The 25,407-nt window shown below is 44.5% G+C and overlaps 3 protein-coding genes across 8 annotated transcripts; 2 read left to right on the top strand and 1 right to left on the bottom strand.

The window, feature by feature from the left end:
- The first annotated feature begins 4,618 nt into the window (after positions 1-4,618).
- On the top strand, positions 4,619-8,061 carry TINF2 (TERF1 interacting nuclear factor 2). Its single transcript, XM_029237958.1, has 9 exons — positions 4,619-5,114; positions 5,257-5,361; positions 5,482-5,583; positions 6,098-6,205; positions 6,310-6,406; positions 6,573-7,035; positions 7,121-7,188; positions 7,296-7,387; positions 7,523-8,061. Exons 1-9 carry the CDS (start codon positions 4,923-4,925, stop codon positions 7,655-7,657), a joined length of 1,362 nt encoding a protein of 453 aa, XP_029093791.1. The 5' UTR covers positions 4,619-4,922; the 3' UTR covers positions 7,658-8,061.
- Positions 6,020-14,919, bottom strand: GMPR2 (guanosine monophosphate reductase 2). Of its 5 annotated transcripts, none has more exons than XM_029237963.1 (10): positions 14,486-14,912; positions 13,983-14,103; positions 13,722-13,841; positions 11,527-11,610; positions 11,203-11,376; positions 10,295-10,376; positions 10,097-10,203; positions 9,869-9,911; positions 9,026-9,185; positions 8,220-8,850 (listed from the first exon to the last, which is right to left on the bottom strand). In XM_029237963.1, the coding sequence occupies exons 2-10, from the start codon at positions 14,067-14,069 to the stop codon at positions 8,661-8,663; spliced, it is 1,047 nt and encodes a 348-aa protein (XP_029093796.1). In that variant the 5' UTR covers positions 14,070-14,103; positions 14,486-14,912; the 3' UTR covers positions 8,220-8,660. The 5 variants fall into 5 exon arrangements, with proteins under 5 accessions (XP_029093793.1, XP_029093794.1, XP_029093792.1 ...); XM_029237964.1 differs by having other exon boundaries at positions 8,222-8,850; positions 13,983-14,078; positions 14,486-14,919; XM_029237960.1 differs by adding an exon at positions 6,020-6,428 and having other exon boundaries at positions 8,691-8,850; positions 9,869-10,376; positions 14,486-14,919.
- Positions 14,920-14,963: 44 nt separating this feature from the next.
- On the top strand, positions 14,964-24,808 carry NEDD8 (NEDD8 ubiquitin like modifier). 2 transcript variants are annotated; one of them, XM_029236658.1, is made up of 4 exons: positions 14,964-15,109; positions 23,562-23,609; positions 23,778-23,860; positions 24,439-24,808. In XM_029236658.1, exons 1-4 carry the CDS (start codon positions 15,092-15,094, stop codon positions 24,533-24,535), a joined length of 246 nt encoding a protein of 81 aa, XP_029092491.1. In that variant the 5' UTR covers positions 14,964-15,091; the 3' UTR covers positions 24,536-24,808. The 2 variants fall into 2 exon arrangements, with proteins under 2 accessions (XP_029092491.1, XP_029092490.1); XM_029236657.1 differs by having other exon boundaries at positions 14,998-15,160; positions 24,439-24,796.
- The last annotated feature ends 599 nt before the right edge of the window (positions 24,809-25,407 follow it).

The raw sequence follows: 25,407 nt of genomic DNA, 5'->3' as shown, positions 1-25,407 counted from the left end.
GGGAGAAAAGTCTGGACCTGGATGTAGAGTCCTGAGAGCTCAAGTACGAATCCCTGTTGTTGGTTTTCTAAGATGACATTGAGTGGGTGGAAGAAGCATGGCAGACCCTGTAGGCAGCAGAGCTCTCCCCAAACGGGCATGGAAGCTGGAATTTCTGCCCTTTTGGTCACAATTCTTAGGAAATTCTGGGAAAGGTAAAAACATCAAAAGGAAGATTTTATCTTCCTGACAATAAACCAGGTGGAGTTAATTACAAATTTAAAAGAAAAATTTTATAAGATATGACTTATATCTTTGTCTACAGCTGGAGCAGAATTTTACAGGAGACTCTGACTGGCAGGGTCCAGCCATAGTAGCAGATAATGAACCCATTCCTCCACCCATTTAACAAATATTCAATGACATGTGCCAAGCAATGGGCAAAGTGCTAGAACACAGGGCAAACCTAGTTCCTGCCTTACAGAGCTTACAGTCTGAGAAAGGAACAGATTAATTGAATAACTGCACAAGACAAAGGAGAGTACCTACAGAGCTCTGAAGTTTATGGTGAAGGTGTGTGACCTGGCCTGGTGGCGGTGGTTAGGAAAGCTTTACCTAGAGAGGTGACCCTGGAGGATAGGTAGGTAGAGATGGAAGGGAAATCACTCCAGGCAAAAGGAATAGCCTGTGCAAAGATCCTGTGGTGGAAGGGCATCTAGAAGAGTAAACAAGACTAAAAGAAGGACAGTGTGGGGAATTCCCTGGAGATCCAGTGGTTAGGGCTCTGTGCTTCCACTGCAGGAGGCACAGGTTCGATCCCTAGTTGGGGAACTAAGATCTGGCATGCCGCGTAGTGCAGCCAAAACAAAACAAGAAGAAGGAGAGGGAGAGGGAGAAGAAGGAGGGGGAGGGGGAGGGTAGAGGAGGAGGGAGAGGAGGAGGAGGGGGAGGATGGTGTGGCTAAAGCAAGGAGAGCAAGGGACAGATTGGAGAAGGTGAAGCTGAGAGATGCAGGGCAGAGCCTTGTGGGGCCCCATAGGCCACTTTAAGCCTTTGGAAGGTTTAAGGAATTGGAGGTGACATGATCACATTGTGTGTTTTGAACAGATTATTCTGCCTGTGGTGTCAGGTAATGGATTGGAGCAGGGCTGGAGTGGATGCAGAGACACAGATTGGAAGACAGTTGTAATATTTTATGCTAGAGATGGTGATTTGGGCCAGAGTAGTGGTGCTGGAGACAGAGGTGGAAAACTTGGAGAAATATCTAGGAGGGAAAATTCACAGGGCTTGGGGAAGGATGGGATGTGGCTGGGTGGAGGGTGGAAAGGAGCAGTAAAGCTAAACACCAGGTTTCTGGCTCATGGAGCAGGACAGATAGGTGGTCCCATCCACTGATACAGGGACTAGTGTCCCTCACCAGAGAAAGGAAACTGTGAGGAAAGGTGAGGCTCAGAGACACCCTTTGTATAGCTCTCTTTTACGTGGAAATTTTCCTTTGGGTGACCTTTGGAGGATCTGGGCTTTGGTTTGAATGAAACTGTTCTCTTACCCCAGGATTCAAGCATAATCCCAGACCACTTGCATTAAAATCATCTGAGGTGTTTATTAAAGAATTCAGATTTCTGGGCCCCAGAATAAACCTCATGAATCAGAATCCCTGGAGCAGAGGCCAAGTCTGTATTTTAATAAACTCACTAAGGGGTTTGACTCCTATGCACGCTAATTATTTAGGACAATGACCTTCCATTTTTCTTCTTTCTGTACTTTTTCCATGCTCTCCTTGCCTCCACGCTTCTTGGGCCAGGAGTAGCCACGAGTTCCCAATGTTCTAAGTGCCGACCTCTAGTCTTCTTGATCCTTTGAGTTTGAGAAGGTTTGCAAGACAAGGGGCTCCTGGGGCAGGACACAGAGGACTAACAAAGGAGCTGTTCATGTTACCCATGAACACATGAACCAGAAACTGCATAAGACACTAGTGACATAACATGTATGATAAAGAAGCAAGTCCTTCCCGCAAGGGGCTCCCAACAGTGGGGGTGACAGACACGAAAACATTCAAAATACAGTAAATGCGTATGTAGTATTTAGTAGGAGCCAGGTACTGTTCTAAGTGCTTTATATTTACTAATTCATTTAATCCTTACAACAACATTGCAAAATAGATTCTGCATGACAGTAGTGGTGATAAAAAGATGTAGGGTGGGGGGGAACTTCCCTGGCAGTCCAGTGGTTAAGAATCCGCACTCCCACTGCAGGGGGCGCAGGTTCAATCCCTGGTCAGGAAATGAAGATCCCACACGCCACGCAGTGTGGAAAAAAAAAAAAAAGATGTACAGGGTGATGCTGAGGAGTCTGGGAAGAGAACATGAGGGGTTTCATGGAGGTAGCTATCAGATGAGCCACAAAAGTTGAAAAAAAGTCAAGTCCAAGAGGCGAGAAGGACAGAGGAATCATCCAGTATATGCAAAGCACAAAATATGAGACAACACAGCATATTTGGAAAATCCAAATCCAATTGAAGGGGAGGCATGATAAGTGCAAAGTGGCAAGGAATGTTGATGAAGAGGTAAACTTAGCCAGTTCATTAAAAATCCTTTTGCCGTATTTTGGAATTTGGACTTTCTTTTGAAAGTAAGAGAGAGCTTTCAGTTAGGGATGATATGATCAGTTTTGCATTTCAGCAGGTTTATGATGAAAGCAACATGGAAAAGAAATTAGGAGTTGGGCTGGAGGTGAGAAGATTACAGTCTTCTCAATGTGAGAGACAGGGAACCTGAAATAAGATACAGTCAGTGAGAATGAAAAAAAAGGGGGGGGTAGGTTTAAAAGTTCTGTAGGAAGTAGAACTGATTAGACTTGGTGAGGGTTTAGATTTGGAGAAGAGAGAGGACAGAGTTAAGGGTGATGGTCTTGTTTTCTGACTCATGGGTAAAGAAAGGTGCCATGCACAGAAATACAGAGGCCAGGAGAAAGAGCAGAATTTAAAATGGAAGACAACTTCCAGTTTTCAGTCTGGCATGTAAGGAGCTTAAAAGTTCTCACTCTTGTCCTTATAATAAGGATGAACAGAGAGTCAAAGACCAAGAGAAAACCTTGAACAAAACTTGAGGGGTAGAAGGGGGGACATCTTACTTATAGAGGAGCAAGGATAAGAATTACTCCGGGGCAGTGGGGGAACTTCCCTAGTGGCGCAGTAGATAAGACTCCGCGCTCCCAGTGCAGGGGCCCCAGTTTTGATCCCTGGTCAGGGAACTAGATCCCACATGCATGCTGCAACTAGGAGTTCGCATGCCACAACTAAGGAGCCTGCCTGCCACAACTAAGACCTGGAGCAACCAAATAAATATATAAATAAATAAATAAATATTAAAAAAAGAATCACATCGGACTTCTCTTCAGAAACCATGCAAGATGAGAGTGCAGTGAAATGTTTAAAGTGTTGAGGGAACAAAAGCCCACCAACCTAGGCTTTTGTATCCAGCAAAATTATCTCTCAAAAGTGAAAGAGTAATACTTTATCAAACAAAAATTGAGGGAGTTTGTAGCCAGGAGACCTGACTTGCAAGATATGCTAAAAGAAATTCTTCAGAAAGAAGGAAAGTGACATAGGTCAGAAACTCAGATCTACATAAAGGCAGAACTTTAAGGAAAGAATAAATTAAGGTAAAAGTAAAAAGGAAGATAACTAGAATTTCGTAGATGTCCGATTTGGGTACTTTGGAACTTCCAGCTAGATGTCCCAAGGGCAGTCGAATGTGTGGCTCACCTCAGAAGACTGATCTTGAGTGGAGACAGGGAGGGATATAGGAGCCATTATCTCTAAGAAAGGAGATGGCCCAAGGAAAGGGTAGTTTCACTAAATCCCTGTAAGGTAGTCAGAGCAGGTAATTAATTCAGTCAACAAAAAATATACACTGTGTGCCAAGATTCCGTCCCTGGCAATGGAAATAAGGAGAGACACCAGGAAGGGTGACCAGGAGAAAGACAAGTAAAACGGTCAACTGTATTAGGGGGCTGACTGGGGTAAGCGCACAACAGAAATTCGAAAATGGAAATCTATTTTATTTTAGAACTACACGATTAAAAAAAAAAGATATCAAACACAGAAAAGCACAAAAATTTCCTGCAGTCTCACCATCTAGAAAAAAACCAGATTAACAATCTGATGTATCTTTTCAAACTTTGAATTTTATTTTTTAAAGGCGGGCGCCCTCTCCCATTCTGTAAAAAAAAAGAGTTGAACTCTTACTGCAAGCGGCGCGCCGCCCGGGGAAGGCTTTGCAGGCAATGGTTTGGGCGCTGTGATTTAAGGAATCGTATTTGAGAGGGTGAAGACGATGGAGAGGGAAAGTGGCCTAAGTCTCGCTTTGCAGACTAGAAAGTCAAGACCTCAAAGAACGACGGGCCTTCTCTGCAGGCTCCGCGAAGAAATGCAAGGGCCGGAGGCGGGAAAGGGCCGGAGGCGGGGCCCAGGTCCCCGGTCCCAGCTGCTCAGCAGCCGTCGGAAGTGCCAGGCAGCGGGGTCGGGGCCCGGCAGCGCCGCCGGATCTGCCGGGGCGCGGCCTTATGACGCGCGTGACGTCTCCCCTGTCTGGCGGCCCATTGGTTCTACTACCACCCTTCTCCCGGGTAGGGAAACTGGTCGCGGAGCCGGAAGCGAAGTAGCCTTTGAGTTCGAGACAGCGGCGGCGTTTAAGGCAGAACGACCTGTTGCCAGTGGAGCTGGCCGGCTTCTCCATTCAGGCTCCAGCCCGAGTTGGAGAAAACCCCGGGATTCCGGTGGCCCATGGGAGGGCGCAGTCTCGGATCGCGAACTATCCGGCGCAGACCGAAATAGCCGAGCCTGTGAGGGCCACCGGAAACCGCGCCCCTAGGAGGAGGCGGGAAGCCTTGCCAGAGGTAGGAACACAAAGGTACGGCTCCTGGGGTGGGGCCCGCCGGCCATGGCCACGCCCCCTGGGGCCGGTCCCGCCGCTCTTCGCTTCGTAGCCGCTGCCTGCTGGCAAGTCGTGCGCGGACGCTACGTGGAGCATTTTCCGCGAGTATTGGAGTTTCTGCGATCCCTGCGCGCTGCTGCCCCCGGCTTGGTTCGGTACCGGCACCATGAACGCCTGTGTATGGGCCTAAAGGCCAAGGTATTGGAGTCAGTAGGACCCGGTAGAGGGGAAAGGGACGGGATGCGAGGACCTGTCCTGGGCCGACTGCTTGGGGGTGGAACCGGTTGGAAAAGGGCAGCTTGCCCGGACGTGGGGATTCTGAGCTCAGCACCCTTCACAGCTGGTGGTGGATATGATCCTGCAGGGCCGGCCTTGGGCCCAGGTTCTGAATGCCCTGCATCGCCACTTCCCAGAGTCTGGACCTACAGTGCGGGACCCCAAAGCCGTGAGTCGTCCCTGGAGCAAGCCCTACCTCCACTTAACACGCGGTGCAACGAAGTTGCTCCTCCTCCCGGTCCCTGGATTCTCGTGCCCCTAACTTGTTTGCCTTCCTTACCCTCAACAGACAAAGCAGGATCTCAGGAAGATCTCAGAGGCTCAGGAAACCTTTTGCCAGCAGGTGAAGCAGCTGGCAGAAGCCTCTGTTGATTTGGCTTCGAAGCTACAGGTGGGACTGGCTGCTTTGGAAGCTATGGCGTAGCTGTTCTCTCTAGTCCTCTTCTGACCTGCTTCCTTTTTTTTTTTAACTTTTTAAAACATCTTTATTGATATAAAATTTACCACACAATTTACCCATTCAAAATGTACAACTGAATCTTTTTTTTAATTGAAGCATAGTTGATTTAGAATGTTGTATTGATTTCTGCTGTACAGCAAAGTGATTCGGTTATACATATGCATACATTCCTTTTTATATTCTTTTCCATTATGGTTCATCACAAGATATTGAATATAGTTCCCTGTACTATACAGTAGGACCTTGTTTACCCAATTTTAAATTAGTAATGCTTAATATAAATAACATTACTGATTTTAATCGAGAAGATTCATTCAGGCTTTTTTCTTCAATGTATACATACTTTCATCAACAATGTACAACATAATTTTATTTTTTTTAACATCTTTATTGGAATATAATTGCTTTACAATGGTGTGTTGACCTGCTTCTTTTCCTCCTGCAGGAACTTGAACAAGAGTACGGGGAGCTTTTTCTGGCTGCCATGGAAAAGCTGTTTTTTGAATACCTGTGTCAGTTGGAAAAAGCACTGCCTACACTGCAGGCACAGCAGGTTTTGCTAGGGCAAAACACATAAGGGCAGAATGCTGGGGTGGGGGGTAGGGGGTGGAGTTGTATCAAGGCCTGTGGTCTTCATGCCTCTCTCCCTGCCCACAGCTTCAAGATGTGCTGACTTGGATGCAGCCTGGAGTTTCTATCACTTCTTCTTTTGTCTTGAGCCAATATGGTGTGGACATGGGGTGGCCACTTCCAGGTACCAGGACCATCTAGGAGAACTAAGAATTTGGGGGTTGAGTGTTTAGCTTGCAACCTTTTGAGGCAGCCTATTGGAAGGGTTACATGGGCCTGAGGCGTAAAAACCAGACTGAGTCCATGTGTTACTATATTGCCTTTTTAAAGAGATTTGTTTTCTTTTTCAGAGTGCTTTGCTACTGATTCAGTGAACACGACAGAGCCCATGGAGCAGAGTGCTCCTCAGCAACCAACACCAGCACTCCACGACCCTCTGCCAAAAGCCCGGCCTGGCCCACACCTTCCTCAGGATCCAGCCTCAAGGAAGCACCCGGAAACTTTGACTGGCCACCATTTCAATCTGGCCCCTCTAGGCCGGCGAAGAATCCAGTCCCGGTGGGCATCCACTAGCAGAGGCCATAAGGAGCGCCCCACAGTCATGCTGTTCCCCTTTAGGAATCTGGGTTCACCAACGCAGGTCATATCTAAGCCTGGGAACAGGGAAGAACATGGGACACACACAGCAGATCCAGCAGGTGCTGTGGGCACCAGAGCAGCCTCGACTGGCAAGTCTAGGAGTCCATCCAAGACCCTGGGAGGAAGGGCTCTGAAGGAGAACCCAAATGACTTGTCTGCCTCAGAGCAAAAGGAGTAAGTACAACAGTTGCTTCTCCCTACTAGCAGCACATGCCCTGCCTGCTTTCCTTTCACCCTGTCTTGCTTGCTCCCACCCTAGGAACTGCTTGGATTGCCCCATGGAACCCCTGAGATTGTCATTATCGCCTCCTAGGGCCAGGAAGTCAGGTAGGTATCCTGAGTCAGGACCAGATCAGACAGCCTCCTCTCTTGGGGACTCTTGAGGTCCTGTGTTCACTGAGAAGAGTACTTGGACTCTGGTTTCCTCCCTGCAGTGCGTCCTCCATCTCTGTGCAGCTCTGACATTACTATAGGGGACCTGGTTTTGGACTCCGACGAGGAAGAAAATGGCCAGAGGGAAGGAAGGGTGAGTAGGAAGGAGTGGAAAGCTGGGGAAGGGGATGGGCGGGCAGAACGAGATAGAAAGCCATATGATGCAGGATATGGAGGGCTCAGGGCATGTTTCAGTGATGATAGGATCTCCCTGCTCCCTTCTCTGCAGGACTCTCTGGAAAACTATCAGAAGACAAAGTTTGACACCCTGATCCCCACCTTCTGTGAATACCTTCCCCCTTCTGGCCCCAGTGGTGTGTCTGTCCCTCTTCCTAACCATACAGACAGTTCTAGACTGCTGTGATTAGACTGGAATGCCCACGGCACTCTGCCTGTCTCCTTCCTCCTCAGCTCTCACGCAGTTTAGGGGTAATAAAGTGGAAGTCCAGGCTTGGGTTGCCTGACTATATTGCTAAAGTTACTTTGTAATACTTAATAATTAAATTTTGGATTTGTTAAAACACTGTCTTCGTTTGAGGGAGGGGAATTAAGGCTTCTATAAGGTCAGTGTAGGTCATTCCTTAGAAACAGAACCGGCCTCTCCAGGGCTGGAAGGGGATCCCTTTGCCATTTTACTTCCCTTGGAGAGTGTTGTTCAGACATGCCCAAAAGGGTAACCAGGGCTGAGAGCCTAGAAGAGAAATTTCCTTTTGCTATTCTGAAAATACTGTGTGTGGTCTGATGCCAGAATATACTTGTAAATTCTCACGCTGCCAGGTTACTTGGGGGTGGTGGCACTAGAATGGAGATGCTTCATGGAAAGGGCATTCACTGTCCTTGACTCCACTGGGTCAGTGCCAACTCCTCCACTTGCCCTGCAGCAGCACCCAGATGCCATCCTTGTGCAGAAATCCCCAGAATCTCAAAGTCATTGGGATCTCTCTTTATTGAGGTATTTAAAATACATAAACACTTCTGAGCTTTGTAGATATTCAAAGATCTATTTAATGAATCTGATTAACAAAACATGATTCTAAAAGCCCACCTCTTCCAGACCAAGGCCATATAAAACACTTATGTATGAATCAGCATCTTTTCCTTTTAATAATCTTCAGGATTCTGGGTCCCCAGATTCCCATTTGATTATCTTAACTTTATTTTCTCAGCCTGCCTTCCTTGCTTCCTCCCCAGTGGGTGCCCTGGGCATTTTGCATGTGCAGATAAAGTACAGAATACTGCAGGAGCCCTTAGCAGAGAGAGGATAGGAAATGACCAAGTAATAGCCCTAGTAGCTGGGATGGGAGAGGGGCCCACTGGGGAGCCCTGTGGTGGGTGCTGGCGCCCTGGGAGGGCAGAACTGCTCACGTCTAGCTCTTGTCACTGAAGATCGGATTCACCTGCTGGGTGACACGGATGAAGGTAGTTCTCCGGCTCAGCTCCTTCAGCTTAGCTGCTCCCACGTAGGTACAGGTGGAGCGGATGCCTCCAAGAATGTCTCGGATAGTATGTTCCACATCCCCTTTAAAAGGCATCTCCACTGTCTTTCCCTCTGAGGCCCTTAGAAGACGAAAAGCTTTCTTACCTTTTCTGTCTGGATTTCTTAAGCCCAATGACTCTTCCCCAATCTCTAGCATTTAGTCCCTGTTCATCACTTTTCTTCCAAGTTCTGCCACCACTTTACTTGGGAAGTCACGCTTTCCAAGAACCCTCAGCTTCTGGCCTCCACACCTACCTGTACTCAGCCACGCCCCCGGCATACTTCTTCATGGCCATTTCAGAACTCATGCCATAGAAGAGCTTGTACTTCTTGCCATCCCTCTCGATGAGCTCACCACCTGACTCGCTGTGCCCAGCCAGCATGCCGCCCAGCATCACGAAGTCAGCCCCTGCCCCTGCCAGCACCAACAAGAGTGGAAAGAGATGAATCTGGCCCAGGTTCCAACATGGTCACCCTCAGAAGCAACTCACACAAAATTCTCAGGCCTGCCAATGATTCTGGCATCTTCCTGGTTTTGTTTCCCTAGCTGGCCCACAATCCAGTGCACAGGCCTACTCTGCCCTGGCTTCTGTTCCTCAGTGGACTTTCCAAATATTTAAAATAGAGCCTCTGGAGACGCTCTGCCTGGCTTCTGCTCTCTCCTTTTTGCTGCTTTCGCCATCTTCTGGTCACCTCTTTTTACTCTGCCCAGCCAAACAAGACTCACTTCAAGTGTCCCAAGAGCAAAGCTCTCCAACTTCAGTGTGAACAAGGATCACCTAGGAAGCTGGGAAAATGCAGATCTGTAGCCCCACTCCCCAGAGCCAGATGCCATGGGTCCAGGGTGGGGCTCGGCATCTGCACTGTCCCGCAGTCCAGGGGATGATGCAGATGGCCCTGGTCCACATTAGGAGAGTCCACATCAGAGTCTCAGGATTTCCCCTGCTGGTTTGCCCCAGATGACACCACAGGCTTCTGGGTCACTAGTCATATTATAAAAGAATCTGAACAGCTTTCTTAGACTTCCCTAGCCTGATCCTAGACCCTCAGAGGTGACTTATCCTCTTCTACAGGATCCTCCTTCTGTGCCCTCCTTACCGAAAGCCTTGGCCACATCCCCGGGACAGTTGCAGCCTCCATCCTGCAAAGTAAGGAGCACTATGAAGGGAGAGTATGGATGCCCCAAGCCCTCTAGGAGGTCCCAGTGGCCCACCTCAAAGCTGACAGGAACCCAGGAGTCCTGATCCACCTCTACCAGAGCCTCCAGACCTGGCAGAGAACCCAGATGTCTGGCAGCCTCATACCCTACCCTGCTCTTGGCCTTACGGAAATGATGTGGCCTTTGAGGCCATGGGCAGCATCTGCGCACTCCATCACTGCGCTCAGCTGTGGATACCCAACTCCGGTCTTCTTCCGGGTGGTACACACAGAGCCTGAGAAGAACGTGACAAGAATGAGAGGGAAGTTCTCCACAGGTGTCTGCCACTGAAGCGGTGGCCAGTGGCCCCCAGTGAACCAGCTTACCTGGTCCAATTCCCACTTTGATGATGTCAGCCCCAGAGAGAATCAGCTCTTCCACCATCTCTCCTGTTACCACATTCCCTGCCTGGGACAGAAGCATCAAAACAGAGCATTCTTAGGGTCAGAAAGAGCCGATCGTGTGCTTCCAGCATTATTACAAAGAAGAGTACTTCGGTTCCCTCTACTTGGGCCTTCTGAGGGCTTTTAGACCAGTCACTTCAAAGGACCCTGCTTTCCAAGCTGAGGTAAGGGGGTGAGTGGCCAGTGTCACCGTTGTACTAGGGTAAAGCGGGGGTCCAACTGGAACAAGCTCACATCTGATTTACAGTAGATTTATCTCCCCCTCCCCTCCAAAAGACCCAAACACATCCTTTGCTTAAGCTGTTATGTCATGAAACCTCTCTGGCTTCAGGGAAACGGGGAGGACATGGTAATGTCGGCTAAATACCCATCTACACAATTCTATTTGCTTTTGATGGACAGGACAGAGAGACCACTCAATGCTGCGAAGAAAGTGAGGTGTTGTCATAACTCCCCTGAGCTTGTAAAAATAAAATAAAATAAAACAACATTTCATGCATCCCCTTCAATATAACTGTAGTATCTCTCCATACCTTTGGGCAGGTGTGTATGTACCAGAGGTATGTACGATGCAGAAATGTTCCATTGTGGTTTAGTGAGTGATGTCGGACACTGGATTTACAAAGACTAGGTATCAAGGTTCGGAGAAGACGGCACTGGCCAGTACACAAACATTTAAAGCATGGAACCATGGATCATCACCCAGTGACATGATTAAGCGGACTAGGAAATGCAGCAGAGGAGAAAGGAACTGGTGTAACAAAATGGTGTGGCGGGAAAGAGTGGAGGAAGGAGAGGAATGAACCCACTACAGGGTAGTAGAGACATACCATGATGGTGTGTTCAGGGAAGCGCTTCCTCACATCCTTTACAAATTCAACAAAGTGTTCAGAGTAGCCATTGGCCACGTCCACGCATATATATTTCACCTGGGGAATAGCGTCCAGGATCTGTCCCAGCTGCTCAAAGTCAGCAGAGCCTGTGCCTGAGCTGGCAGCCAGATGCTGTGTGAGAAACAGGGCCATTAGCATGTAAGAAATGACCTGGTTGGTTAGCCAACAGGGGTGGGGAGGTAAGGGCTGGTCCCCAGGAAGCCAAACAAAGATTCCCGGAAGACTGGGCTAAGGAGTGGATCAGGGGAGGACCACTGTTACCTCAAGACAGTCAGGATTCTGGCTAGCAAACTCTTTCCACTGCTCGAGGCTGTAGTGCTTATGGACAGCAGTGAAGAGGGAGAACTGGGAGAAGAAAGAGCCATCAAAAAGGAGGGAACTTCATTAAGAGTCTCTTTTTCTAAAAATAGACCTTTATATTATCCTATCTGAGGGACAAAAGGACTGAAGTCTGGAAAGAGCAACTTAAAGAAGTCAGTGGTTGAGCTCGAACCTCAGTTCCACCATTGTTCTCTCTACAAATGCAGTCGGGCTTTTCCCCATAAGCTAGTACTTGCCCAACACTCCCACCAAAGTACTAAAGTCACCTGGATTGGATTTCACCTGCCAGCACGTACAGCGCTTCTGAGTTAAAAGGTGACAAGGACAAGCTGTTGGTGCAGTGGGACAAGCAGTAGACAAGAAAGAACCATGAAGAGGCTGGACGGAGCCAATGTCTGCCTGCACTGACTCAGCCCCTCCTATGATAACCTAGTACGGAGCTAACCTACTTGCAGTATCTTCTGGTCCATTTACCAGCAGTAATTCAGTAAGCCTAAATGCTCACAAAATTACAAGAGGTAAGGCCTTAAGGTTAACAGTCAATAAGGTGCTACCCTTTCTCCATCTCTGCTAAAGTAAAGGACAAATTTTCTTGAGACATGGACCAACCTGAAAAGTCTATCTCATTCAGTCTATTTCAGTCAACCAAGTTCAAGGATATAATGACTCATCAGACTTGTATTTCCTAGCACAACGAATTGCAAATAACATCCCAATACTTTGAGAAAGGCATTCAAAGGCCACTTGTGAATGCTGGTGTTTGTGATTTAAAAGTGCAGACATGCAAATAGACAAGACAGCACAAATCTTGCAACAGACAAGAGACCCAAGGAAGTCAAGCATCAGCCAGCAGTAAGGAAGTGCAAATGCTCAGAGATCATCATCAACACTACCTAGCTAACGCTGGTACAGAACTGTGCTTTCTCAGCAACACTCTGCCATCAACATGCTAATAGACAAAAATCACTCTAGGAGGTCAGCAGACCTTGGAGATATACTGGCATAGGGTGGCATGATGAGCATATCCAATTACATACCAAGCTAGAGATCTAGAAAAAGATCCTTGCTTGCATCCAAACTTTTAATTATTACTGAGACTTGGCTGTATCTCTAAAATCTGATTTCTTCAGCACTCAGCAGTAATGAAAAGCCAGTCTCAACATAAAGCATCAAGACAGTCCCGGCAAGGTCCATACATTATAGGACATTTGTTAACACTGAAGTCAGATTCACCATTCCTTAACTCTATTGGACAGGCCAGGTGGACAACGGGCAACAGTGGGATTCCTAAGCAGTTGGTAAATGGCAATAGTAATACAGTACTAAAGCTGCATAACTATGAACCTCAGAGAAATGACAGCAGACATTCCACAGAGACTTACAGCAATCAAAAATAGAGAAAGGGAGATGAAGTCCTTAAGACTGACAGAGCCACAAGCAGCAGCAGAATCCATCAACCAGGGCTACCTGGATTAACCAGAAGAGTGCATATGTCCTCAGGATGCCCAAACTATCTACCTTCTCAGCTACAAATATAGAGGCAGGTAATATTACTGAAAGGAGCAGCAGCTTCCATTTTGAAAATGAGCAATAACCTGTATATAAGAAAAACACATTCCATTTTGGGCACATCCCAGAAACACCCAGGAACCTAGGACTTAAAGAAGAGGAAGATTAAAAAAAAAAAAAAAAAAAAACAGGCATGAAAGAAAATAAACTTCTTCTCTCTAGGATCTTCTAGTTAGGAATTTTTGAATGCTCAAACTATATCTAGTTTCTGGACTAAAACAGTGAATGCTGAGTATCCTAACAATAGTGTAAAGAGGGATGCCGGTGATTTGGAGAGGGTGATCTGGGTGGTGGGAAAAGTTGGCAGGATGTATAAACTGCTGGACAGGAGAAAAGGGAAAGTTCTGTTAAAATGGGGGCAAAATTTAGCTTTGAATCTCATTAACTCAGATGGCCCTTTAAAGTTATCAGATAAGGGGGCCTTAATACTACTGCAAAAACAGAAATTGAGCATCCTGACTGTTAACTGCCAGAGTTGACCTGGGATGGGGGTGGGGATGCAGATACCTCTGCAGTCAGCCCACAAAACTGGACACCGTGAGGAAGGGGTATGAGGGAAGTCCTACCTTACAGAGAACCTTGGCTATCTCAAAGGTGCCTACAGTATCCATATTGGCTGCAATGATGGGGATCCCAGTGTACATCTGCTTTGAGTTCCGAAATGAAAAGGATCTTGTGAGATCCACCTGCAGATATGAACAGGAAACTAAGCATTTCATTTATCCAAAAAACAAGTATTGCAGGAGGGCAAAAGCCAGGAATCTTTCCCAGTCCTGGCCCTCCAGGAGCTTGGGATCAAGAAAGAGCAACTAGAGAAGCAGGCTCACCTCACTTCGAGACTTAAGGGTACTGCGTTTGGGCCTCAACAGGACATCCTTGAAGTCCAGTTTGACGTCGTTGTCGATGTGAGGCATGGCAGGCACCTAAGGGTAGCAGCGAATCTGAGGGCTGGAAGGTAGGAAAAGTCAGGAGGCGGTAGCTGAGCCAATTTTCCCTTAGAACTTAGTGTTCTGTTAGGGCTGGCGGCAGGGCTCATCTCTCTCCTCGCTTAAATTGTGGAAGGTCAGGGCATTGATCGAGGCATAGTCCCTGAAGACCGTCACCTCAGACTCGGGTGGTTTCACTTACTCTCGGTGTCTTCAACCTAGGTACTATTTGTTGGGGAGAAGAACTGGGATGGAGTCGTGAGCGACCCTAAATGGTGCGTTCCTTACCCCACTACTCTTCTTTCTCCCGCCCCTGCAAAGAGCAGTTTGGGATAAGAGGCAGATTTGGGAGTGAGAAGGAGTGGTGGGATCCCAAAGCCAGCTTCCGGAATAGGGGTACTCACTTCCTGTCGCCGGGGCCAGGTGGCAGTTGACCGAAGCTCCTCTTGATTAGCCACTAACCTCGCGCAGCCCCGCTGAGCCTTGTGGGCAGCGCTAACAGGTTCCACTAATTGCCGGAGAGAATGAGTAACCGAGGAATTCCAGCTTTGGTGTTGGAGGCCTTCTGGGTAACAGAGTTCACACACTGAGGATGCCGCTGGATCTGAGGGGCAGGGAACTATAACTCCCAGGGTGGGACGCGCAGAGCTGCCCCCTGGCATGATGGGAGGAGTCGTTCGTTCCGCCCTCGCTTTATACTAGCCCCGGCTTGCTGGGGACTCTCAGAATTGCAGAGGCGTCATCTCTGCTGTAACTAGGCGGGCCGCCTCCTTTTGTTTTTTTTTTTTACGACGCCACAGAAACGAAACGCGGACGCATTCCTGAGCCTTTCCGGAACCCCGTGGAAAGAAGTGGGAGGAGCGAGGTGCGGGGTGGGGGTGGGGGGGTGGAGCCAGGCAGTGACCCGGAAGCAGAAGTGACTCCCACAGGCTGAGTCTGGGGAGCTGCATCGGCGATCGCAGCGGTAGAAGCAGCAGTTTATCTGTGTGCAGCCCCAAACTGGGAAGAAGATGCTAATTAAAGTGAAGGTGGGAGCACCTCCAGCCTTGCCAAGACGCAGTGGTACTGGGCTGGCCGCTGTGCGTTAAGGGAGAAGCCGGGAAGGAAAACCACGCCTTTCCCGAGCCTGGAGGGGGCTGACAGCCTCGGGGCTCCGCGCGAGGGTTGATGGGATGTAGGGGGGGTCCCCAAAAGGGCTTCGAGAGCAGGGGCTGGCCCAGCCAGACGACCCCGGGGTCTGTGCTGTGCCTGCTTTCATTCCGGGACCGTTCCTTGATCCAGAAGGAGGCCGCCTTTGTCCGGGGTCTCGCTGTGTTCGAACCCCCGCGGTCATAGAGAAGGCCTAGCAGCATCTTGGCCCCCCTCTCTCTCGGATTCTTGGAATAAGCTCTGTTCTCCATCGTTCATGCCCCAGTTACCTGCTTCTCCCAGCCCCTAACGTAGGCTACTCCGAGTACAGCACAAAAACGTAGCCTAGGGAACCGGGGCCTCCCAGGAACTAGACTATGAGCTTTTGCTAGTTGTCGCCAAGGTGTAGTATCTCAGCCGGCCTTCAGGAAACAAAGCTGGGAGCGTGTTCAGTTAGCACCTGCATTTATGAGCCAGCATCCTGGACCAGCCTCACTTCCTTGACTGAGGCAGGTTAGTTATCAGTGCCCCAGTTCTTGGTACTAGCAGTGTTTCCTTCATCTCCATCCCGCCTCCCGTGGTTCTTCACCAGTTTCCAACCCTCATTAGTCCTATCTGCTATTTCCTCCTTTGTGCCTTAAGAGGGAGGGACAAAAACTAACAATTGATGCAGTGTAACGTTAGTTTAGCATTTAAAAAAAAAAACTGCCAAGGAAGTCTATCGTTATTTCCTCAGCTCTTTAGTGTATTTATCATGCATAATAGCCATTAACCTCTTCAGTCCTTCTGAGCCACCATCTTAGCTAAGGATTGAGGCCAAGCAGCATGTTGAAGGTCATTGTTTTTCAAATTTTGAGTAATGAGCTATAAAACAGTCACTAGTGGTAAAATCAGTTTAATAAGTCCGTGGGTCACAAGCAACAAGAAAAAAAAAAATAGAGATATCAGGGTATACTTCTGGGCAAGAGGATTGTTTGTGAAATTTTGGGTTTTATTTTGTATGTATATTACATGCATGGATGTGATATTAGTTCATATGTATTTCTTAGTGTGGGTCACTGTCCAAAAAGTCTTGAGAAACATTAGCAAATGAATGCTTATGTCATTTCAATACATATGGATTCTCAGGTTCTCTTAGTCCTCCCTTAGTCCAAAGAAGAGGTTATTACTATACTTTTGTTCAGTGTTTTGTAAACCTTTTTTTAAATCTCAACCTACACAAAAAAATTTTACCTCATGGTCCCATACAACACAAAATAACTGTGTGTGATATGCTCTGGTATTTTGAATTCTATTCCAAGTTGATTTCATAACCCACTGATGGGTTGAGACCTGCAGTTTAAGAAAATACTGTATTCTAGATGGGCTTCTCAACTTAAAAATGTGTAAGAATCACCTGGGGATCTTGTTAAAATGCTGATTCTAATTCAGTGGTCTGGGACGGAACCCGAGATTCTGCATTTCTAACATTCTGCATTTCTGCTTGTCTGGGGAGTATACAAGGTTCTACTTTCTTTGAATCCATTTGTATTTAGTACTTCTCTAAAACTGTCAGGCTCCTTTCCCAAAACACTTTCCTTTCCACCTTCAAATAGGTTTCTCTCTCCATCTTTCTCTTTCTTTTTTGTATGTTAAATACATTTTTGTATGTTAAATAAATAAAGCAATTAGCTGTGAACTACTATACAAATGATAGGTTTTTTAGCAGGGTTCCTTTGTGAATTATTCATTCTTCCACTGTCGTTCTCCATGTAGGTAACTTATTCCATATCTCTTTTTGCAATCTTTTACAACTAAATCCCTTGTCAACGGAAGGAAAAGCACACAACATAAGAGCTGTGAGTTCAGTTTATTTGGGGACTTACTGAGGACCTTAGCCCAGGAGACAGCCTCTTAGATAGCACTGAGGAACTGCTCCAAAGGTAAGTGGGGGAGGTCAGCATGTATGTGATTTTGGCAAAGGGTAATCAAGCACACATCTCGGTAGAAGGTTGCTGCTAGTTAAGAGGAACAGATATCTTAGTTAATGGCTTTAGTGCTTTTCTAAGTATGGGAAGATGCAAGAATTTGGGTTCATAAAATTTTCTCCTGAAAATATCTAACTATCTAAAGGCCTGTTCTATTAATTTTCCCAGAACACATTCCTGATGTGCCTCATTCCTGTCTCCACCTTGAACTCCTTTCAGGCTGGGTTGAAAGTCAGCGACTGCAGTGGCTAATGACTTAATTCTTGTAGAACCAGGAGGCAAGTGACATCCTTTAGTTGGCACACTCGTGATTTAAAACTTCTCTTGATACCTCATCTCTGTGTTTCTAAAATTAAATACAGCATCTTCTGTCTTAAGCCATCTTCCCAATACTCATCTCATATATTGATCCCATCAATCTACCAGTTACCTGGAACCCAGTTCTTTAAAATCATTGTTCTCTTATAGAAGCTAATTTTTCTTTTGATACATCTTTCTGTTGATTTTCTTTCTATTCCCATTACCCTTGTTCTCATCTGGGGTCTCATTAACTTATATCTTTATTTCTCTGTGATACCTCCAGAGAAATACCTCTTATTGGGATACCTCCAACAAGATTTCCTACTGCCATTCCCCTCTAAAGTTTAGAGTCTAGGGACTTCCCTGGTGGTCCAATGGTTAAGACTTCACCTTCCAGTGTAGGGGGTGTGGGTTCGATCCCAAAACATAAAACAGAAACAATATTGTAACAAATTCAATAAAGCCTTTAAAAAATGGTCCACATCAAAAAATTCTTAAAAAAAATATATGTATTTTTTTAAAAAAATAATAAAGTTTAGAGTCTATACCAAAATACGGTGTACAAAATCATAGTGTACAGGTCTTCTTTAACCTTCTTTTTCATCATATTATTCCCTAGCCTCAGATCCTGCATTGATTCCTCTTAGCAAATTACTTTGGGCACCTGTCTTTACTATCTAAGCCCCAGTTTTCTCATTCATGCTTTTTTAAACGTAAAATAAAACACAAAGCTCTTAAGGGTTAAGTTCAAGGAGTTTTTAACAACAGTATACCCCCATGTAGCCACAGATCTAGAGCATTTTCACCCCTGCCCTCTGAAAGTTCCATAGGTTAGTTTTGCTTGTTTTAGAATTTCATATAATGGAATTATAGAATATATCATGTTTGTGTCTGGCTTCTTTCACTCAGCATTATGTCTGTTGTTGTGTCTGTAGCTCCTTATTACTTGGTAATACTACATTAAATGACTATATCACAATTTGTTTATCCATTCTCCTGTTGATGGACGTTTGGGTTATTTCCAGTTTCTGGCTATTATGAAGGAGGCTTCTAATAGCCAGAAATGATGATATGAACATTGTCTTTTTGTGGACTTATGTTTTCATTTCCTTTGGATAAATACCTAGGAATGGAATTACTAGGTCATGTATAACTTTAAAAGATGCTGCCAAACAGATCTCCAAAGTATGGCACCATTTTACATCCCTACTTACAATGAGTGAGCATTCCAGCTACTCTGCACCCATCTTTATTATAGCTATTTTAGTGGGTGTGAAATGTTATCTCAGGTTTAAATTAATCACTGTTGATTTTCCCTCACCACAGCACTTTGTCACTGCCCCTTGTATTTTGGACGATAACATTCAGTATGGCATTTCTTGTGTATTGGTTTGTTCTATTAATTGTATGTCTCAGTGTCTCTTGGTTGTAAATCTTCACTTGAAAGAAATTGTTGGCAAGTGCTGGGTCACTTAATTTCTTTTATATCCCCTACAGTGCTTATAGCAGAATGTCAGGCTGAGGTTCATCATAGACTAGTTGAATAGCATTGAATGTATTCCCAGGTCACAATGACCAGATTTGAGGGAAGAAATACAGTATGACATGGTCTTTTAAAATATCTTTTAAAATTGAAATCAAGAATATCTTTTAAAATTGTTCAGTTTTAAATGATTTTAATTATGACAATTTCAGACATATACAACAGCAGAGAGAAGGAATAATGCACCCTATACGAAGCTTCAAAAACGATCATCTCATGGCCAATCTTATTTTATTTATGCTCACCAACTTTCCTTACCTTATGTTTTAAGGAGCAAGTCCCAGATAGCGTAGCGTATACTATTGGTATATATTTCGGTATTTATCTGTAAAAAAGAACTTTTTTTACTAACATAACCATAATTATTACACCTAAAAAATCAACAGTGATTTCACACTATCATTGTCTCATTTGTTTTTTACAATTTGTTGGAATCTGGATCCAACTAAGATTCATACATTGTAGTTGGTTGATAAGTATTTTAGGCCTCTTTAAACCTATAATTCCCCATTTCCCCCATTTTTTTTCTGTTGAATAATCTAGGTGGTTGTTCCCGTAGAGTTTCCTATAGTTTGAATTTGGCGATTACATTCCCATGCTGTCTTTTAATATATTCCTCTTTCCTCTGTATTTCCTGTCAATTGGTAATAAGATCGAGAGGCTTGATTAGTCCTTTTTGTCTGTTCATGTGTGAGAATAATTCATAGGTGGTATTGTGACATACTTCTGTCAGGTTGTTTTGCTTTCTGCGATGTTAGTCATTGCCTAGATCCATTATTTCATTGGAGGTTACAAAATGGGGATATTCTGATTTTATTGTTGCTTCCTACATTAGCTGGGATCCCTGAGCAGTGTCCAGTACAGTGGCCATTTGCCCACGTGCACTATTGACCACTGGAAATGTGGCTAGTGAGACTGAGGAATTCAATTGTTTTATTTGTATTTAATTAATTTAATATAAGACTGAAACTTTATTCAGTAGTTGGAAAACTTTTAACTTGCTTGGAACAAGTTGGGAATGTAAACATACTTTTTCAACTGTAAATTGTGAAACTTAAATACAGATCAAGTATTTCAGATGATAACTTATCATCTGAATTGAGGTGTGCTGTCAGTATGAAATGCGCACAGAATTTTGAAGATTTGGTTAGAAGAAAAGAATGTAAAATATATTAATAATTTGAATATATTGGGTTTCAGAATATTAAAATTAATTTCACCTTTTAAAAATGTGGCTGCTAGAATATTTAATACTGTATATGTGGCTTTCACTAAGTTTCTATCTCTAGTGGACAGTGCTGCTTTACAGAATGGTTTCCTTATACTCTCATCAAGGACATTGTTTAAAATTTTTTTTCTCATCCCAGTGTATTCATGGTATTAAAAAATGGAAAATACAAAAAAGCGCAAAGAAAATAATTTAAATCACCCATAATCTCAAAACTCAAGATAAAAGCACTGATGTCTACATCCTTCCAAACTTTTTTGAAAGCATATAAATACATGTATGTGTGTGTTTATTTATTTAGTTACAAAATAAGAATTATACTGTTAGTCTAAATATTGTTTGAGAACTGTGTGATTTTCCCCCTGTGTTTGTACCATAATTTATTTAACCCTCAATTGTGTGATATTTAGATTGTGTTTCTAGTTTTTCAGTTTCAAAAAGTTAGAATTCATTGTCATAGGTATATTTTTGGACAGAGGATTATTTTCCCAGAAGTGTTATTGCTGGGACACCATATGCCAGATTGCTCTCTGGATACATTCATAGGCTTCTATAGTCGATCTCAGAAACAAAGGACCAGTGCTAGAGATTTAGATTTTATAAACCAATAATTTTTCTCAAATGTCATAAAGCCCAAGCATCTGACTCTTGGGAGAGCAGTTCTAGGCTTTCTGTTAGAGTCTTTTGTACTCTTTAAAAATTGTTATTGTTAAATCAGAATGAATATTTATTAATATTCATGTGATAAAGGAATATATTTTTATTAGATATTTTATTAGATAGTACAGATAAAGGGAGAGTTAGCTTTGGTCTCCTCAATCCTACTCCCCTTCTCAAGGATCATCATAATTTTAGGAGATATGTATACTTTTAATCCTTCTATGCATGTATGTATGTATATATTTACATATAGAAAATGATACATAATCATACATTCTCTAGATCTTTCCATGTTAGTGTATAAACTGTTGCATAATAAATATATCATTCTAGGGCTTCCCTGGTGGCGCAGTGGTTGAGAGTCCGCCTGCCGATGCAGGGGACACGGGTTCTTGCCCCGGTCTGGGAAGATCCCACATGCCGTGGAGTGGCTGGGCCCGTGAGCCATGGCCGCTGAGCCTGCGCGTCCGGAGCCTGTGCTCCGCAGCAGGAGGGGCCACAACAGTGAGAGGCCTGCGTACAGAAAAAAAAAAAAAAATATATATATATATATATATATATATATATATATCATTCTATGGCTGTACCATAGTTTAATAGTTTTCCTATTAATAGGCATTAGGCTGTTTCTTGTGTTTTGCTTTTATGAAAGGTGTTGCAGTAAACCTCATATGTTCCTCTTTGAATACGTACTCAAATTTCAAGTTTTTCCTTAAGGTTAGTTATCTAGAAATAGAATTGTCTGGTTAAAGAGTCTTTGCATTTAAAGTATTATGATCAATAAATTGAGATAATTTGTGGACAACATGGTATTGCATACTTTTCATTTTGTCAGGAAGGAGCCTAAAGAAATACCATATATTGTCACTGTCGTTTCATAAAAGGACATTTTAACACCTGAAAATGTTTAGTTTCATGAAAATCTCATTGTTGTCATTATTTTTCTCATTTTAGCATAGACTATTGAAAATTTTCAAACAGACCAGCTTGAGTTGGGGTGGAAACTTGAAAATTACTGTTGTAATTCTTTTGCATCCAAACAGGTCAATCCAAAGGAGTTACTCTTGCATTTTTTGAAATATCCTTAGTAGTGAACCATTCTCATGGTTGAGAAGTTAGATCCTAAGTACTTTCTTCATGCTGGTCTTTGTGAATATCATAAGTAGGAACCATATGTTATTTTGTGTGTCCACCACAGGAGTGTACATTGGGTCTCAATACTAGATCAGCCAGACTTGGGCAGTACTGAGTACAGAGCTGAAAGCTCAGGTTCTGGGGCCAGAGAGTTTGTGTTTGGATTCATACTCTCCTTTTGACTTCATAGGCATGCTTTTTAACCTGTCCAAACCCCATTTTCCTCAACTATAAATGGTGATAGTAATAGTACATATCTCACAAGTACTTGCAAGGATTAAATGTATTGACGCATGTAAGATACTCAGCGTAGTTTCTAACTCTTGGAAAGTGTTCAGTAAATGTTGGCTGTGATCATAACATGATCATTGGTGTATTTAGCTGTTCCACCAATATTTATTGACTGCTTCTATGTCAAACACTGTGCTTTGTGCTTAAATTAGGAAGACTGAACAGTCTCTGTCCTTTAGGGAGCTGGAGTATAAATTGGAGAGTTTGACACTTAAACAACTAGCTGTAATGGCTCTTAAAGTGTACTGGGGACAAGTCATCAATCTTAAAGTGTCCCTTGAAGGTTTGCAAAAGAGCGGAAGAGGGCATGGCAACAAGAAAAACAGTAGAAGCAAGGAAAATGCCCCTAAATTATGGATTACTGTAGACTGGTGCAGATGGAGTTTGAAGAGCAAGGATGGATGGGAGATTAGATTGGATGAAGCACGTTTATAAGGGTACAATGAGTATAATTATTGTGTTTGAATATCAGCAGCCCTTTGTCTATAGAAGAAGTCAAGAAGACCAGAGCTGCAATTTAGGATTTAGGTGGAAGTCTGGAGAAGATATGGGAGAGTAGAATGTTGAATTCTAGTATTACTTAAAAAGTTGGTCAGGGACTTCCCTGGTGGTGCAGTGGTTAAGACTCTGTGCTCCCAATGCAGGGGACCTGGGTTCAATCCCTGGTCAGGGAACTAGATCCCACATGCATGCTGCAACTAAGGGTTCGTATGCCACAACTGAGGAGCCCTCGAGCCACAACTAAAGAGCCCTCCTGCCACAACTAAGACCTGGCACAACCAAATAAATAAATATTAAAAAAAAAAAGTTGGTCAGAGGTGATCTCCAGTGTCCTTGTGAATTCTTTGAGTTATCTGAATGTTAATTTCTAGCATTGGTACATGAGATAAGGTCCTTCTCAAAGGAATACTTTCCTTAGGGCAGTTCTCATTGCTGTCTTATCGAAAGGAGTTATGGTATTCTCTTGGATTCTAGCAGAATGGGAGGTGAGATGACGTGTGAGATTAAAAGGGTCAAATGGTTTACAGAATCTTCCCCTATCAAAGTTGTTCACAGCCTAAAAATGTCTGAAATCGGGTGTGGTCAAAACTTCTGACACTTCAAATCAGCTTTGAGAATGTGCGTTTCTCCGAAGGTAGTAGATCCCCCAAGACTAGGCCAGGATGTTTTACCTAGGAGACAAATTGTATATTGGGCTATAGGATTCATGAAACCGTTGCCTGTTTCAGACGCTGACCGGAAAGGAGATTGAGATTGACATTGAACCCACAGACAAGGTAATGTACGCCCAGTACCTCTCCATGCCTGTCTCCCTACATGTACACTTGCTTGGGTATGCTGATGAACTGAGTCCTTCCGCTCTCATACTCTCTGCATAACTCTTGTTCTTCCCCATTCCACGGTCCTTCCCCCTGAGCAACCCCTGACTACTTGTACCCCTAAAGGTGGAGCGAATCAAGGAGCGTGTGGAGGAGAAAGAGGGAATCCCCCCACAGCAGCAGCGGCTCATCTACAGTGGTAAACAGATGTAAGTTTGGAATGGGAATGAGGGCGTGGCCATCTTATGTGAAGATGAAGATGCAAGTACTGGAGGTGGAGCAGGCCTGCCTTTTTTTTGTTGTCTCAGACCCTTTGGCAATTTGATGAAGGCTATGAACCACTTCTCAGAATTAGATTTTTGCAGACATAAAATGCATGGAATTACAAAAGAAACTAATAGGATCGAAATACACTTATCACACTATTAAAAAAGCAAGTTTGTAATATATGTACTTCATTAAGATCTAATGATGGATATAATAACTAATTTTAAAAGATTTTCAAGATACCTACGAACAGTTGTGAAATGATAGGAAAATATCTAATTTTTGTTGTTAACAGGTTACCCATATTGCTAATGATACCCCTGTGGGTTTTTTGCCTGTGTTCAAAACTGAAAGAAATATCAGATTTCAGTTAGGGGTTAGTAAAAATATAAAGATGGAATTTTTTTCTCATCTGCATTCATAGATCCCCAGGCAGATCCGTGAAACCCAGGTTAAGAACCTTGCTCTGGACGGTATTTATTTCTAATACCTTTTTTCTTTTTTCTGCCCCTTCCTGCAGGAACGATGAGAAGACAGCAGCGGATTACAAGATACTAGGTGGTTCAGTCCTCCACCTGGTACTGGCTCTGAGAGGAGGAGGTGGTCCTAGGCAGTGATGGACCCCCCCCTCCATTGCACCTCCTTGCCCTGTTGCTCATTATGAGGAATCATGTATCCTCTCACACTGTGGGACACCAGAGCCACTGCCCCCTCTCCTGGATGCCCAGTCTTGTGTGTCTGTTGGTGGGAGACTGTGAGGACCCCAGGATGCAGTGTTCCTGGCCCAAAGGGCCCTTGCTGGCTATTGGGTTTTAGTTTGCAGTCCTGTGTGCTTCCCTCTGTTAATGGCTATGTCCCTGGTTGTCAATAAAATATTTCCTGGCCTCCTGGAATCTTTCTTCTGTTGCACAAACGTGACTGAAATCAAAATGGGCCAATGCACACTCAGTTATACCAGGCTGAAGGAGTAGGACAGTGTAAGAGAATGTGCCCTTAGAGGGGTTCTCAGACTCTTAAGAGTCTACACTCAGTGGTGTGCTGGAGCCAGCTCTTATCCCGCTCCAGAGCTAATTGTTGGCATCTTTCCTAACCCCATATTAAGTGACTTCGTGTTGGTAGCTTGAAATTGGCCATGGTAGGAATATTTACAGAAGTTGACAGACAATACAAATCAGTCCTTCTCCCCAAACTGGTTGTTACATATCTGTCAGCATACTACTGAAGTGGGTGGTAGAAACCAGGAGAGTGAATTCTCCCCCATTGTGACTCTACTGGACATTTGGGGCCTGTTTCAAGAAAGGCATCAAGAGCTTAGCAGACACTGCATTCTTTTATGGCTGGAATATTGCTGAGGGCTCTAGGCTGTATACGGTGGAGTGGCTGATGTGGAGAAAGGATGAGTGTGGAGTGACAAGCTATGATGGATCACTTTAGGACTCAGTTGGTGAGATAAAATGAGAGACGGGTGCCAGAAGAAAGGGTTTCCCTT

The sequence above is a fragment of the Monodon monoceros genome, unplaced genomic scaffold (assembly GCF_005190385.1).
Source record: "Monodon monoceros isolate NGI ecotype Baffin Bay Population unplaced genomic scaffold, NGI_Narwhal_1 Super_Scaffold_21, whole genome shotgun sequence".
Classification (NCBI taxonomy): domain Eukaryota; kingdom Metazoa; phylum Chordata; class Mammalia; order Artiodactyla; family Monodontidae; genus Monodon; species Monodon monoceros.
This window is presented reverse-complemented; position numbering and strand designations above follow the sequence as displayed.